This window comes from Panthera leo, chromosome A3, assembly GCF_018350215.1.
Source record: "Panthera leo isolate Ple1 chromosome A3, P.leo_Ple1_pat1.1, whole genome shotgun sequence".
Lineage (NCBI taxonomy): Eukaryota > Metazoa > Chordata > Mammalia > Carnivora > Felidae > Panthera > Panthera leo.
This window is the reverse complement of record NC_056681.1, coordinates 100,911,219-100,922,489: the sequence shown is the minus strand read 5'-3', so window position 1 is coordinate 100,922,489 and position 11,271 is coordinate 100,911,219. Positions and strand designations below refer to the sequence as shown.

The following is an 11,271-nucleotide window of genomic DNA, read 5'->3' as shown; positions in this document are numbered from 1 at the left end:
GTTTCTTATAATGCAGTGTCAAAATAAGAATTTTTATAAAAAAAATAACTTTTAGGGGAAATTCAGCTCTTAAAGAGATGGATAAGGCCCAATTAGTTAATGAACCCATAAGAAATTATTACCTATTGCTAAAATGAGACAGGGTTCAACATCAATTATTTTCCTACCTTCTTTTCATCCAGTGTAAGCACTGAGAAATCTTGTTCTTATAAATAGTTGGTTTGGTTGTAGCAGAGACGCTAAATCTTTTAACTTTTTCAAAAAAAAAAAAAAAAAGAAAGAAAGAAAAAAGAACACCACAGGGCGCCTGGGTGGCTCAGTCAGTTAAGCGTCCACCTTCAGCTCAGGTCATGATCTTGCAGTTCATGGGTGGGTTCGAGTTCCACATTGGGCTCCGTGCTGACAGTTCAGAGCCTGGAGCCTGCTTCGGATTCTGTGTCTCCCTCTCTCTCTCTCTGCCCCTCCCCTGTTCACGCTCTGTCTCTCTCTCAAAAAATAAAGCATTAAAAAAAATTTAAAAAAAAAAACCCACAATAGTGAGCTACCAACAAAAAGCCATTTTAATGATCTAGTTGTTACTGTATTACTTTGCAAGGGCTGCTGTAAACAAAGTACCACAAACCAGCGGCTCCACAACAGCAATGTATAGTCTCACAGTTTCGGGAAGCTACAAGTCCAAGATCAGGGGTGAGTTTGTTCCTTTTCAGGGCTGTGAGAAAGATCTGCTTTCCCTCTCCCCTACTTTCTGGTGCGTTCCCCACCATCTTTGGGTTTCTTGGCTTGTAGAATCATCACCGTGATCTCTGCCTTTATTTTCACATGACATTCTCCCAGGGTATGTGTCTGTATCCAAATGTACCCTCTTTAGAAGGACACCAGTTATATTGGATTAGGACCCACCCTAATGACCTCATTTTAACTTGACTTTACCTTTAATAAAACCCTATCTCCAATAAGGTTATATTCTGAGGTACTGGGGGTTAGGATTTCAAAATAGGATTTTCAGGGGACATACACACTTCAGCCCCTAACAGTTGGCAAATCTAGTAGGTCTTCTTTCAATTGTGTTGAAAGCAAAGACTTGGGAACCACTGAACTGCAAGTGCCTTGATTACTATCTTTAGAGTTACTCACTTCTCAGTTTCTGGAAGCCAACTAAGACAGGCTTTACCAATACCTATTGTAAGGGTTAAATTGTACTGTAGGGCTAACGCTTAGCTTGAAAGATAACAACTTTGTTCTGACACTGAAGGTCAAAAGATAACAACCTTGCTTTTACTCTTGTAAATCATACTTCATACTCTTGTGAATCAGGCTTTACCAATGAAGGAAACAAAACCTGAAAAAGAGCATCAGAGACAAGGTCAAGGAGATCCACTGGTTGCAACTTCGCGGCAGAAAGTCTAAAATAATCACCTCATTCGATAACTGTTTCTGACTCATCTGGGAACTGTTTCTCTGTTCTGTTCCCAGATAATGATAAAACGATGTGATCGGCTTTAAAAACTCTGTACCCCGGCTGTTCGGGGCCACACTCTTATCAAGAGTGTTGGTCCCGATCGGTCGGCCTTGCCTCTCATTGTAATAAACTTTGTTGCGACTGTCACTGGTGCCCGTAGCATTCTGTTTCAGGAGTCGTGTGGATGCAACACTATTTACTCATACCTATGAACTGTACCATTCTTATGTCACCTAGAAGCAACTGCCCTCACTGATGGACTTAGAAGGGGTTGGGGAAATATAAATATTTTTAATTTCAATACAGATTTGACAAAACTATATTTTAATTAAATGTTTTTATTTTACCATAGACTTTAAACTTTGTTTTCATCAAAACTTTGGAGCTGAGGATTTTTACCTCATTTGATTTGTTGCAAATAAAAATGCTGCCAACTAATGTCATTGGCAAAGCCAGTCTTCAATGTCAAACCAAGTAGCAAATCAGACTGTGTGTTGAAAAGGAAGTCTGGGGGCACCTGGGTGGCTCTGTCGGTCAAGTATACAACTTTGGCTCAGGTCACGATCTCACGGTTTGGGAGTTCGAGCCCCACATTGGGTTTCGCGCTGACAGAGCGGGCCTGCTTGGGATTCTCTCTCTATCCATCTCTCTCTGCTCCTCCCCTGCTCTCTCTCTCTTTCAAAAGAAATAAACTTAAAAAAAAAAAAAAAGAAAGAAAGAAAAGGAAGCCTGGTTCCCTTTGCAATGCAATGCTAATGAACACGTTAGGAATGAGCGCACCTCCTATAGTAACTGTGTGGCTTCTGCATTGTAGCTCTCCAAAAGAGAGGTGAGTAAAGTGATGGGGCCAAGGAGTTGGCCATAAAGTGCTCATTCAGCATTTCTCCCAGACACCCTCTTTGCCAGGATCTCCGGGACTCTCCTCAGGAGAAATGTTTATTCCTAAAGGAATGGGCATTGAATGAAAAATATCTGGGTGTTTCCCCTTGTTGCCCACAGAGGGTTTCGAACCTCCTGGGCATTGCCCCACAGTAACGTACGGGATGGTAGCAGGTCTGCCTTTTTGTTTTAAAGCAAGCAAACAGCAATTATGAAAAAGAAGGCAGGGAAAGAGAATCAACATGAAGACAAGACACAGACATCTGCTCCTGGGCAGATCCGTCTTAGGAAAGAGAACCAATGGCAGCTGAGGATCTGGAAAATGAGCCCCTTCAAATATCGTGCATCCCCGCAGACAGCCTCCTTGTCCCCCAGGGGTATGAATACTCTGGTTTGAGGACCCCTGAACTGTCGTGTATTCACAAGATAATGCTACTATACACCATTTTATTTATTTATTTATTTATTTATTTATTTATTTATTTTTTAACATTTATTTATTTTTGAGACAGAGAGAGACAGAGCATGAACAGGGGAGGGTCAGAGAGAGGGAGACACAGAATTCGAAACAGGCTCCAGGCTCTGAGCTGTCAGCACAGAGCCCGACTCGGGGCTCGAACTCACAGCCCTCACGGACTGTGAGATCATGACCTGAGCTGAAGTCGGCCACCCAACCGACTGAGCCACCCAGGCGCCCCTACTATACACCATTTTAAATGAATGAACTAAATCTATATGTAACAACACAATGCAAACTCAAAGACATACAATTTGGCAATGTGTCTGTAGATTGAAACATTCTCCAGAAAAAGTGGGAGTGACGTTGACAGGTGTTTGTCACTGAGATAAAGCAAAGCCCTGTCAACTCTAGAACCCAAAGGCCTTTCTAGGCCCAAACAAGCTAACTCCTTCCAAGGAGACAGTATTGTCCCCACAGAACTGGATTGGCAAGAGGAGGCAGCAGGGCCACTGATTTCAAGTTGTCCGTGTAGTCAGTGTCTTAGGAGCTGTGGCACGGAGCCCTGATTAATTTCGTACCCCTGCCCTGCCCGTGTATGCCTTCTGAGTGTCTTCGTGTCATGTCAGTTAAGATGATTTTACTTCCACGTTTTAAGAACGAACACCTCCAGAAAAACAAAGACTTGCTTCAATTCAGCACAGAAACTGGTGACTCTCCTACCTTGTCTCTCTCTGGATGTTTTTAAAAAGAAGGGGCTCGCCTGGCGGAGTGTAGTTCTCGTTTCTTCACGCCACCCCGCTGGAGTGCCGTGGCTTGGGGTAGGGGATGCACCTGGCAGGGGAGGGCAGGCCCCGCTCAGCCCTCTGCACACCTGGCCCTACTGCATGCAAGTATCCCCCGAATTTGCGCGCGGATTGCATCTGCTCTCCTGCTTGCTGCGGAGCGGATGTCCTCGTGGTTGCATCGAGAATCCGCCACATTCTGTAAAAAAAAAATATCACAAAGCCTCCTTTGTTTCACACGTTGCCTTGGCATCCCCCTCCCTTCAACCCTCTGTAGTGCTCTGTACAAAGGGGCTGCCACCCTCGTGGCTGACACTTTTCTTAGCTGAAAGGCTGGAAGGCCTCCAAGCCAGCTGCAGCTCTCTTTCAGGAGACAGACATGGCCTGTCTGGTCTTGGCTCTTTCTCCATCACCCTCATTCATGTGAGTTAAGGCACAGCACCGTGTATACACAGCCAGGGACACACGCACACATGTATACATCTATATGCCAGGGGATGATGCCCTACTGTGAGCCACAGTCATAACCATCATTACAAAAGGTTTTCCTTCCCCAGCCTCCCTCATCTTCCATTTGAAAATGTAACAGGTAGGGGCGCCTGGGTGGCTCAGTCAGTTGAGCATCTCGATTTTGGCTCAGATCATGATCTCATGGTCCATGAGTTCGAGCCCCGCATCAGAGCCTGGAGGCTGCTTCGGATTCTGTGTCTCCCTCTCCCTCTGCCCCTCCCCTGCTCATGCTCTGTCTCTCTCTCTCTCTGAGATAAACATTAAAAAAAAATTTTTTTTTTTTTTTTATAGCCCATTCAACACTTAAAGTTTTGCAAGCACAGCTCACCCCAAGCTATGATGTGACATGGTGGGGAGGGGTGTCTGAGACACAGTCTTCGCCAGGCAAAACTCACAGGTGGGGCAGACACATGGCACAGATAATGCCACGTGGCTCGACTCTAGAATGAAGTAGCAACAGTGTGAGGTACATTCATTATGGGATTCAAAGCAGAAAGGCTCAGGCAACCATAAGAAAAGGGAGGAGGGGCATCCTACTGGAGCCGGAAGGTTTCAGGACCGCAATCTACAAAAAGGAAGGGGACACGGTGTGCAGGAGCCTGGGAAGAAAACTGTCTCCCCCCAGGCATTCACCCAGGCTACACACATGTCCCTGCCAAGCACCTAAAGTCAGGTACACGGAGGAATGAGGTCTAAATCCCACAGCACTGGAGCCGGCCCCAGGGCTTAAACAGAATGGTATTTCCCGCAAAGGGAACAACGAAGGCAAGAGGAGTTTTGACGACCTCAAGTCCCGGTGAGAATGCAGGGCCAGGGGACTGGGCAGAGGTTGGGAGGACCCAACCCGTGTTTCAGTTCCCATTCAGTCCTGGATTTGATAGGTGCCTCCAGGAGTCACACTCTCAGATCCCCTTTATGAGAATAATGATCATGGCAGGGTGACTGAAGGTCTAGCCAAGAAGGTCTAGCCAAGGTCTAGACTGAAGGTCTAGCCAAGACTGAAGGTCTACACCAAGAGCCACTGGTGTAGAGGCCCCACTGTTTGCAGTGGCTACACCATACAAGAAAAAAAAAAACAAAACCTGTGAGGTGAAGTTTAGCAACAGGGAGAAATCTCCACGGGGGTGGTCGGCAGTTGACCGCCAGTACCACACAAGGCTGAGTGGCCCCTGCCCCATGGTAGTCTCCTTCCGGCGGAACACCCAGAGTCCCCTGGCCAGAGAAGCTTGCAAATCATCAACGCCTCTCCATCCTCAACCCTCAGTGCCCATCTTGCTAGAGACATTCTGAGTGACTACAGAGGAAGGGGACGTGTGTGCTCTGCTTTCCTGCTCACCCTCACCCTCACCTCTTGTAAACCTCTGTCTCCGTCGCCCCCACAAGAGAGCCTTTCCCGAGGGTCATTTGCAAGCCTTTTTCTTCATCCACAAACCCGCAGTTCTCCACTGACCCCAGCTGTCCTGTAAAGCCTACTTCGATGGCCCATCTAGATCACGGACCACCATCCCCCTCCCAGCCCCCTCACCGGGCTGGAAGGTGGCAACCGCGGAAAAAACAGGGCCACTCTCCTCGACGGGGCTTCGGATGACATCACATCCTCCGAACGCGAAATCTGGCTCCTCGGCCGGCCGGCGAAGGGCGCAACTTCTCCCCTCGGGGTCCCACCAGCTCCTGCGCGCGTCCGCTCGTGTCACTCAGCGCCGAGTGCGCCATGGCCTCTCCGGTGACTGCCCAGCTCCTGCCGCTGGCCTTGCTGCTTCGTGAGTTGGCGACCCTCGGGGAGGGCGGGGGCGGGGCAGACGCGGGGCGCCGGGCTCCCGGCTCAGTCTGGACACCTGCCACCCGCAGATGCCGCCGCAGCCGCCGGGCCGAGCCCGTTCCGCTTATCGCCCGGGAAGGTGGAGGGCAGGCTCGGCCAGCGGGTGGAGCTGCAGTGCGAGGTGCTGCCGTCCAGCGCGGCGCCGGGCTGCACCTGGCTCTTCCAGAAGAACGAACCTGCCGCCCGCCCCATCTTCCTGGCGTACCTCTCCAGAAGCCGGACCAAGTTGGCCGAGGGGCTGGACCCCAAACAGATCTCGGGCCAGAGGATTCAGGACACCCTCTACAGTCTCACCCTGCACAGATTCCGCAAGGAGGAAGAAGGCTACTATTTCTGCTCGGTCGTGAGCAACTCCGTTCTGTACTTCAGCGCCTTCGTCCCGGTCTTCCTGCCAGGTCCGAGCGCCCAGGGCGCGGCACCTCTCGGTATGCGGTTTAGGACTCCTCTCTGAACCCGTGTTCACACGAACCCCCCGCTTTCGAGCCTCTTAGAGACCTTGTGTGTGTGTGTGGGGGGGGGGGCTCCTTAATACTGCTCCCATTTCACAGACGAGGAAGCTGAGGCTAAGATGCTGCTGGGTCGAGGCTGAAGATGGCTTCTTAGGTCCGGCCGATTTGGGCTCGAGTTCGGGTGCTCGTCTACTCCTGGGCAGTTACTTAAATTCTGTGAGTCAGCGTTTGCTCGTCAGTGACCGGCGGATATCAACCCAAGCCCGCAAGCTTGCGGGTTGAGCCATGGAGAGAGGCTGGGTGACCGGGAGCGGGCTCCTGCGTTCCGGTCCGAGGCGCCGGGTGCGCTTGGCGGAGCCGGGGACTCGGCAGGGTACCGCGCGCGCCGCAAAGGGGTGAGCGCGAATCCTCGAAGTCCCTAATCCGTCTCCCCGCCTTGAGTGCAGAGATCCGCGAGCGCGGAGGAGGCGCCCCCTGGGGCAGAGGCGCGTGGGGCAGTGGGGAGGGTTAAGGTAGATGTCCCCGGTCCGACTCCAACTAGGCTGTGTTTTTCCCGCAGTCAAGCCCACCACTACGCCCGCGCCGCGACCGCCCACTCAGGCGCCCATCACCACGTCGCAGCGGGTGTCTCTGCGCCCGGGGACCTGCCAGCCTTCAGCGGGCAGCACAGGTGAGACAGGCACAAGGTCCCGGGGCGGGAACCGGCCAGGGGCCGTGCGGACCGCAGGGAGAGCCCCCGCTAGGGCCAGCCCTGATCCTGGAGGTAGAGGCGAAAGCTGTCCACGTGGTGGGAAAACAGACCCGGACCCAAGAGACAGGCCCAAGCTGGTGGTATGGGGTGGGAGGATCGCCGGCCGGCTCGTAAATGTCGGCGTTTTCGGTGTCTTCAGTGGAAGCAAGTGGGCTGGACTTGTCCTGTGACATCTACATCTGGGCACCCCTGGCTGGGACCTGCGCCTTCCTTCTCCTGTCGCTGGTCATCACCGTCATTTGCAACCACAGTAAGTCCTAGGGAAGCGCGGAGTTACGGGAAGCGGTCTGCTCCACTGACTCCGATTGCGCGGCTTGCTCTAAGCAGCCCTTGCCCGCAGACAGGATGGAGATTTCTGGGACTCCGAGCTGCACTGTAGGGTAAGGCAGGGCCCATTTTTTTCCTGGAGACAGAACTCGAGAAAGTCCCTTGTCCCTCTGCTTTCCACTCTCCGGGACATTTTCCCGACGACAGAGCCCTTATCCCAGGGGCCGTAGCTGTGGTGAGTCCATTGGCTAAGGACAAGCGAGCGCACAGATCCTGGCTTATCACAAACGCCCGCGGGGGAGGCTGCCGCTGTGGCCTTGGGACCAGTGCCCAGAAAGGCTGGTCAAAACCATGAGAAGTTGAGACTGACCCTTAGCCGCCTCCTCATGAATCCCCTACTACTTTGGGTCCCACCGTGGGTAACTGTACTAACCCATCTTAACCCACATCTGTATTTTCAATGCTTTTTAAAATTGATGAGAAGAGGGAAGGAAAATTCCCTTACCTGGCTCTCAAAAGTTATAATCCTAAAGAAATAGGAAAAGGGAGGGAGAAACTCTATCTGGGGACTGTTGGGGGGGGGGGTCAGTCACTTTACCCCTTCTTTTTCTTATCCAGGGAACCGAAGACGTGTTTGCAAATGTCCGAGGTGAGTGTTTTGTAATCCCTGGGCCTAACACTGGGCAGCCCTGGGCAGAGGCCGGGCTTCCCAAACAGCAGTCGGTGGGAACCCTTCCCAGAGAGAGGCCACAGCAGTGGAATTCTGGGAGCAGAGAATCAGCATAGTTCTTGAGCAAAGAGAGGCACAAGGCAGGCACTGTGGGGGAAATGGGGGCACAGGTTGGGCTAATGGGGAGAGCAGTGTGACTATAGTAAATCTCCCTCTTATTTGGCCTAGCACCAAAAATCCCATCTGAAGCATTCCCCCAATGAATCAATCCTAGCTCCTCAAAGACCTGAGGTCTCTTCATCTGGATGATTCCAGCTGGCTTTTATTGTTTTCTTAAGAAAACTTTTCCTTCCCACTTGCTTGTTCTAGATTTTTGAGAGTCTAGTGTTTTGAGAGAGAGCCAATCTTCTATCAGGGAACCAAATAAACAATGGTCTAGGTTCCTAATTTCCCTGTGTCAATGCAGGGCCTGGATTTATGACCAAGGACTGGAATGGAAGAAAAGGGAACCAGAGGCAGGGGCAGTTAACTATCTGGCAGCTCAAGTGACTCCCTGATCCAATTCCAGGCTGTGATCATTCTGAAATGATCAGGAAAAAAACAAAAACAAAGACCAGTGTCTGGAAGAGAGGTCTCCGTCTCCACTGTCCTTTGAACTTAGGCTGAGGCAGCCCTGCCCTAACATCTCACTGGCACCACTGGAGCCCTGCACTGTGGTGGGGCTACACTCAGGATCTCTCTTATCCACACAGCAACCCCATGTGAGAGATACCACAGTCCCATCTCACAGATTAGCAGCTCAGCTCAAGAAACCCACTAAAGACGGCAGAGACATGATGACACCCAGATTATCGATAATAATAAACCACTTGATAAAGCCTGCAGAGTCCCAGCTACTAGCCATATATATACATATATATATACATATATATATTAATTTCAAGTTTCATAACAATTTTACAAGTAGTTACAATGACCACCATTTTTCAGATGAGGAAACTAATGGGTAGGACATTTAGTGACTTGTCCAAGGCCATACAATCAGCAGGTAGCAGAGCTGCGATGTCTATCCAAAACTCAAGCTGCTTCCTACGATTGGGGGGTTGGGGGATGGGGTTGTTTAAGGATAACATGTAAGAATTATATTCACTGGTTTCTTTCAGTAGATAAAAATATTTCAAGGTTTGTTTTTTAAGTTTGAGAGAGAGATAGCATGGGCGCATGCACACACACACACACACACACACACACACACACACATACACACAAGCAGGGGAGGGGCAGAGAGAAGGGAGAGACAGAATCCCAAGCAGGCTTTGCACCATCAGTGCAGAGCCCGATGTGGGGCTTGAACTCACCAACTGTGAGATTATGACCTAAGCTGAGATCAAGACTCTGACACTTAACTGAGTCATTAATTTTTGAGGCGCCCCCAAATTATTTCAAGTTTCATTCCTAGGGTTTGCATTTCACACTCCTTGATATTTCCCTGCAGGAAGTCAACTTCACTATCGCATATATCTTTATATATATAGATATAGATATAGATATAGATATAGATATAGATATAGATATAGATATGTAACAATGGAAATGTAATGAATTTCCAATGCCTGTTTTAAATGCTATAACAAGGGGATAAAGACCCTTTCAAAACAGAGAAAGATTTTTAGCATTTTCAGGTACTTGGGGTGCAGTTGGGAGCTTTTGGAGGAGAATCATCCCTTATCTGTATCTTTTCTGAAAATTCTCATTCTGAAATGAACGGAGAGGGGCACCTGGATGGCTCAGTTGTTTCAATGTCTGACTCTTGATCTTGGCTCAGGTCATGATCTCACAGTTTGTGAGTCTGAGCCCCACATCAGGCTGTGCACTGACGGTGCAGACCCTACTTGGGATTCTCTCTCTCTCTCTGTCTCTCTGCCCTTCCCATGCACTCTTTCTCTCAAAATAAATAAACTTAAAAAAAGAAAAAGGAACTGAGAACGCAACTCTGCCCTAGAATGCAAAGCTATACTGAGTAAGCATATCTCAGGGATCCACATGCCTGAGTTAACATATCTAGTGATGACTGAGGGCAGCTCAGCTTCCACAGAGACGTTTGGGAGGATGGTGTGCGTAGACATGACACTCATGATGCATTAGCCCATTTAGGAGGCACTAGCCCAGTACTGAATTAACACACATTTTTAGTGTGACATCAAATGTGGGTTGTTTGTGTGAGATAAAGTAGCTCTGCGTGGCTGATGGTGGTGGTTTGCTCACATCCTCCCCTATCCCTGTGATCCTCCCAGGGGCTGAGAATCAGGTCAACTGATGATGTTGGTTATCAGCCTCTTTTTGTCACCTCCATGGGTACCCTGACAAAGGCTCCAAGAAGCTAGACAAACTGGGTTCAGACCCTGGCTCCACCACCTCCTAGATATGTGACCTTGGGCAAGTTCTCCAGTCTCTCATTCCCAGTGCCCCTCACTCCTCAGGTAGCTGTGACCGCGAGACGACAGACACGTGATGCTTGACAGGGTTGCTGACATCACTCACCCAGCCCCATGCTGGTGTTCCAGGGACAAGTCCTCAGGCCCTGTAGGGGCCGGGAGGCTGGAGAGGGTGGGGAGACATGCATGGATGTTGCATCACACCGTGGGGGCTCTTGCTGCAGTAACAGTTGGTCACCTGTCTCTCTTTCAGGCCCGTGGTCAGAGCAGGAGGCAAGCCTAGCCCTTCAGAAAGATACGTCTAACATGGAGATGGGCCCCATGCACCAGCCACTACAAGACCAAATAAAACTCTCTTTATGAGGACAGTAACAGTCCTTCCCTTTCTGTTTTTCCAGCTTCCTTCTTAATGTATCTGTTCTCATTATTATTTTCATGGGGGTGGGGTGGGGAAGTGACTTTTTCTTTATGTGTTTTCCTCAGTTGACACAAAACAAGACTGTATGTCTACAATACACCGCAAGGGTTACGATACCATTGTGTGCACGCACTGGGGTAAAGGGTGGGCAGGCCAGAGCTACTGTGAGCCATGTTCTCGGAATCTGGCGGTTAGAGCTGGTGGGGGAGGAGGGAACCTTGACATAGCTTAGCCCAAACCTCTTCAGTGGACATCCAGGGATGGGGGGGGGGGCAGCTTGATCAGAGTCACAGCAAGGTTCAGGGCTCTTCCTCCAGCCATTCAGATCTTTCTTCTGGAGACCTCTGTTTCAGCGTGGGGTGTTGTGTCTCA

The 11,271-nt window shown here is 49.9% G+C and overlaps 2 protein-coding genes across 3 annotated transcripts in view; one reads left to right on the top strand and one right to left on the bottom strand.

Annotated features, from left to right (window-relative positions):
• Positions 1–3,006: 3,006 nt before the first annotated feature.
• Positions 3,007–11,271, bottom strand: part of RMND5A (required for meiotic nuclear division 5 homolog A) — a 78,580-nt gene continuing 70,315 nt past the window's right edge. The window contains exon 10 of the transcript XR_006200815.1: positions 3,007–3,779. The gene's annotated coding sequence lies outside the window, so the exon portion shown is untranslated. The remainder of the gene's footprint in view (positions 3,780–11,271) is intronic.
• On the top strand, positions 5,771–10,847 carry CD8A (CD8a molecule). 2 transcript variants are annotated; one of them, XM_042932956.1, is made up of 6 exons: positions 5,771–5,850; positions 5,939–6,334; positions 6,918–7,028; positions 7,249–7,359; positions 7,995–8,025; positions 10,735–10,847. In XM_042932956.1, the coding sequence occupies exons 1-6, from the start codon at positions 5,802–5,804 to the stop codon at positions 10,784–10,786; spliced, it is 750 nt and encodes a 249-aa protein (XP_042788890.1). In that variant the 5' UTR covers positions 5,771–5,801; the 3' UTR covers positions 10,787–10,847. The 2 variants fall into 2 exon arrangements, with proteins under 2 accessions (XP_042788890.1, XP_042788889.1); XM_042932955.1 differs by lacking the exon at positions 10,735–10,847 and adding an exon at positions 8,513–9,258.

Coding starts and splice junctions, on each gene's coding strand:
- CD8A (XM_042932955.1), top strand. CDS start 5,802: ATGGCCTCTCCGGTGACTGCCCAGCTCCTGCCGCTGGCCTTGCTGCTT. Junction 6,335..6,917: donor CCAGGGCGCGGCACCTCTCG/GTATGCGGTTTA, acceptor TTTTTCCCGCAG/TCAAGCCCACCACTACGCCC. Junction 7,360..7,994: donor CACCGTCATTTGCAACCACA/GTAAGTCCTAGG, acceptor TTTCTTATCCAG/GGAACCGAAGACGTGTTTGC.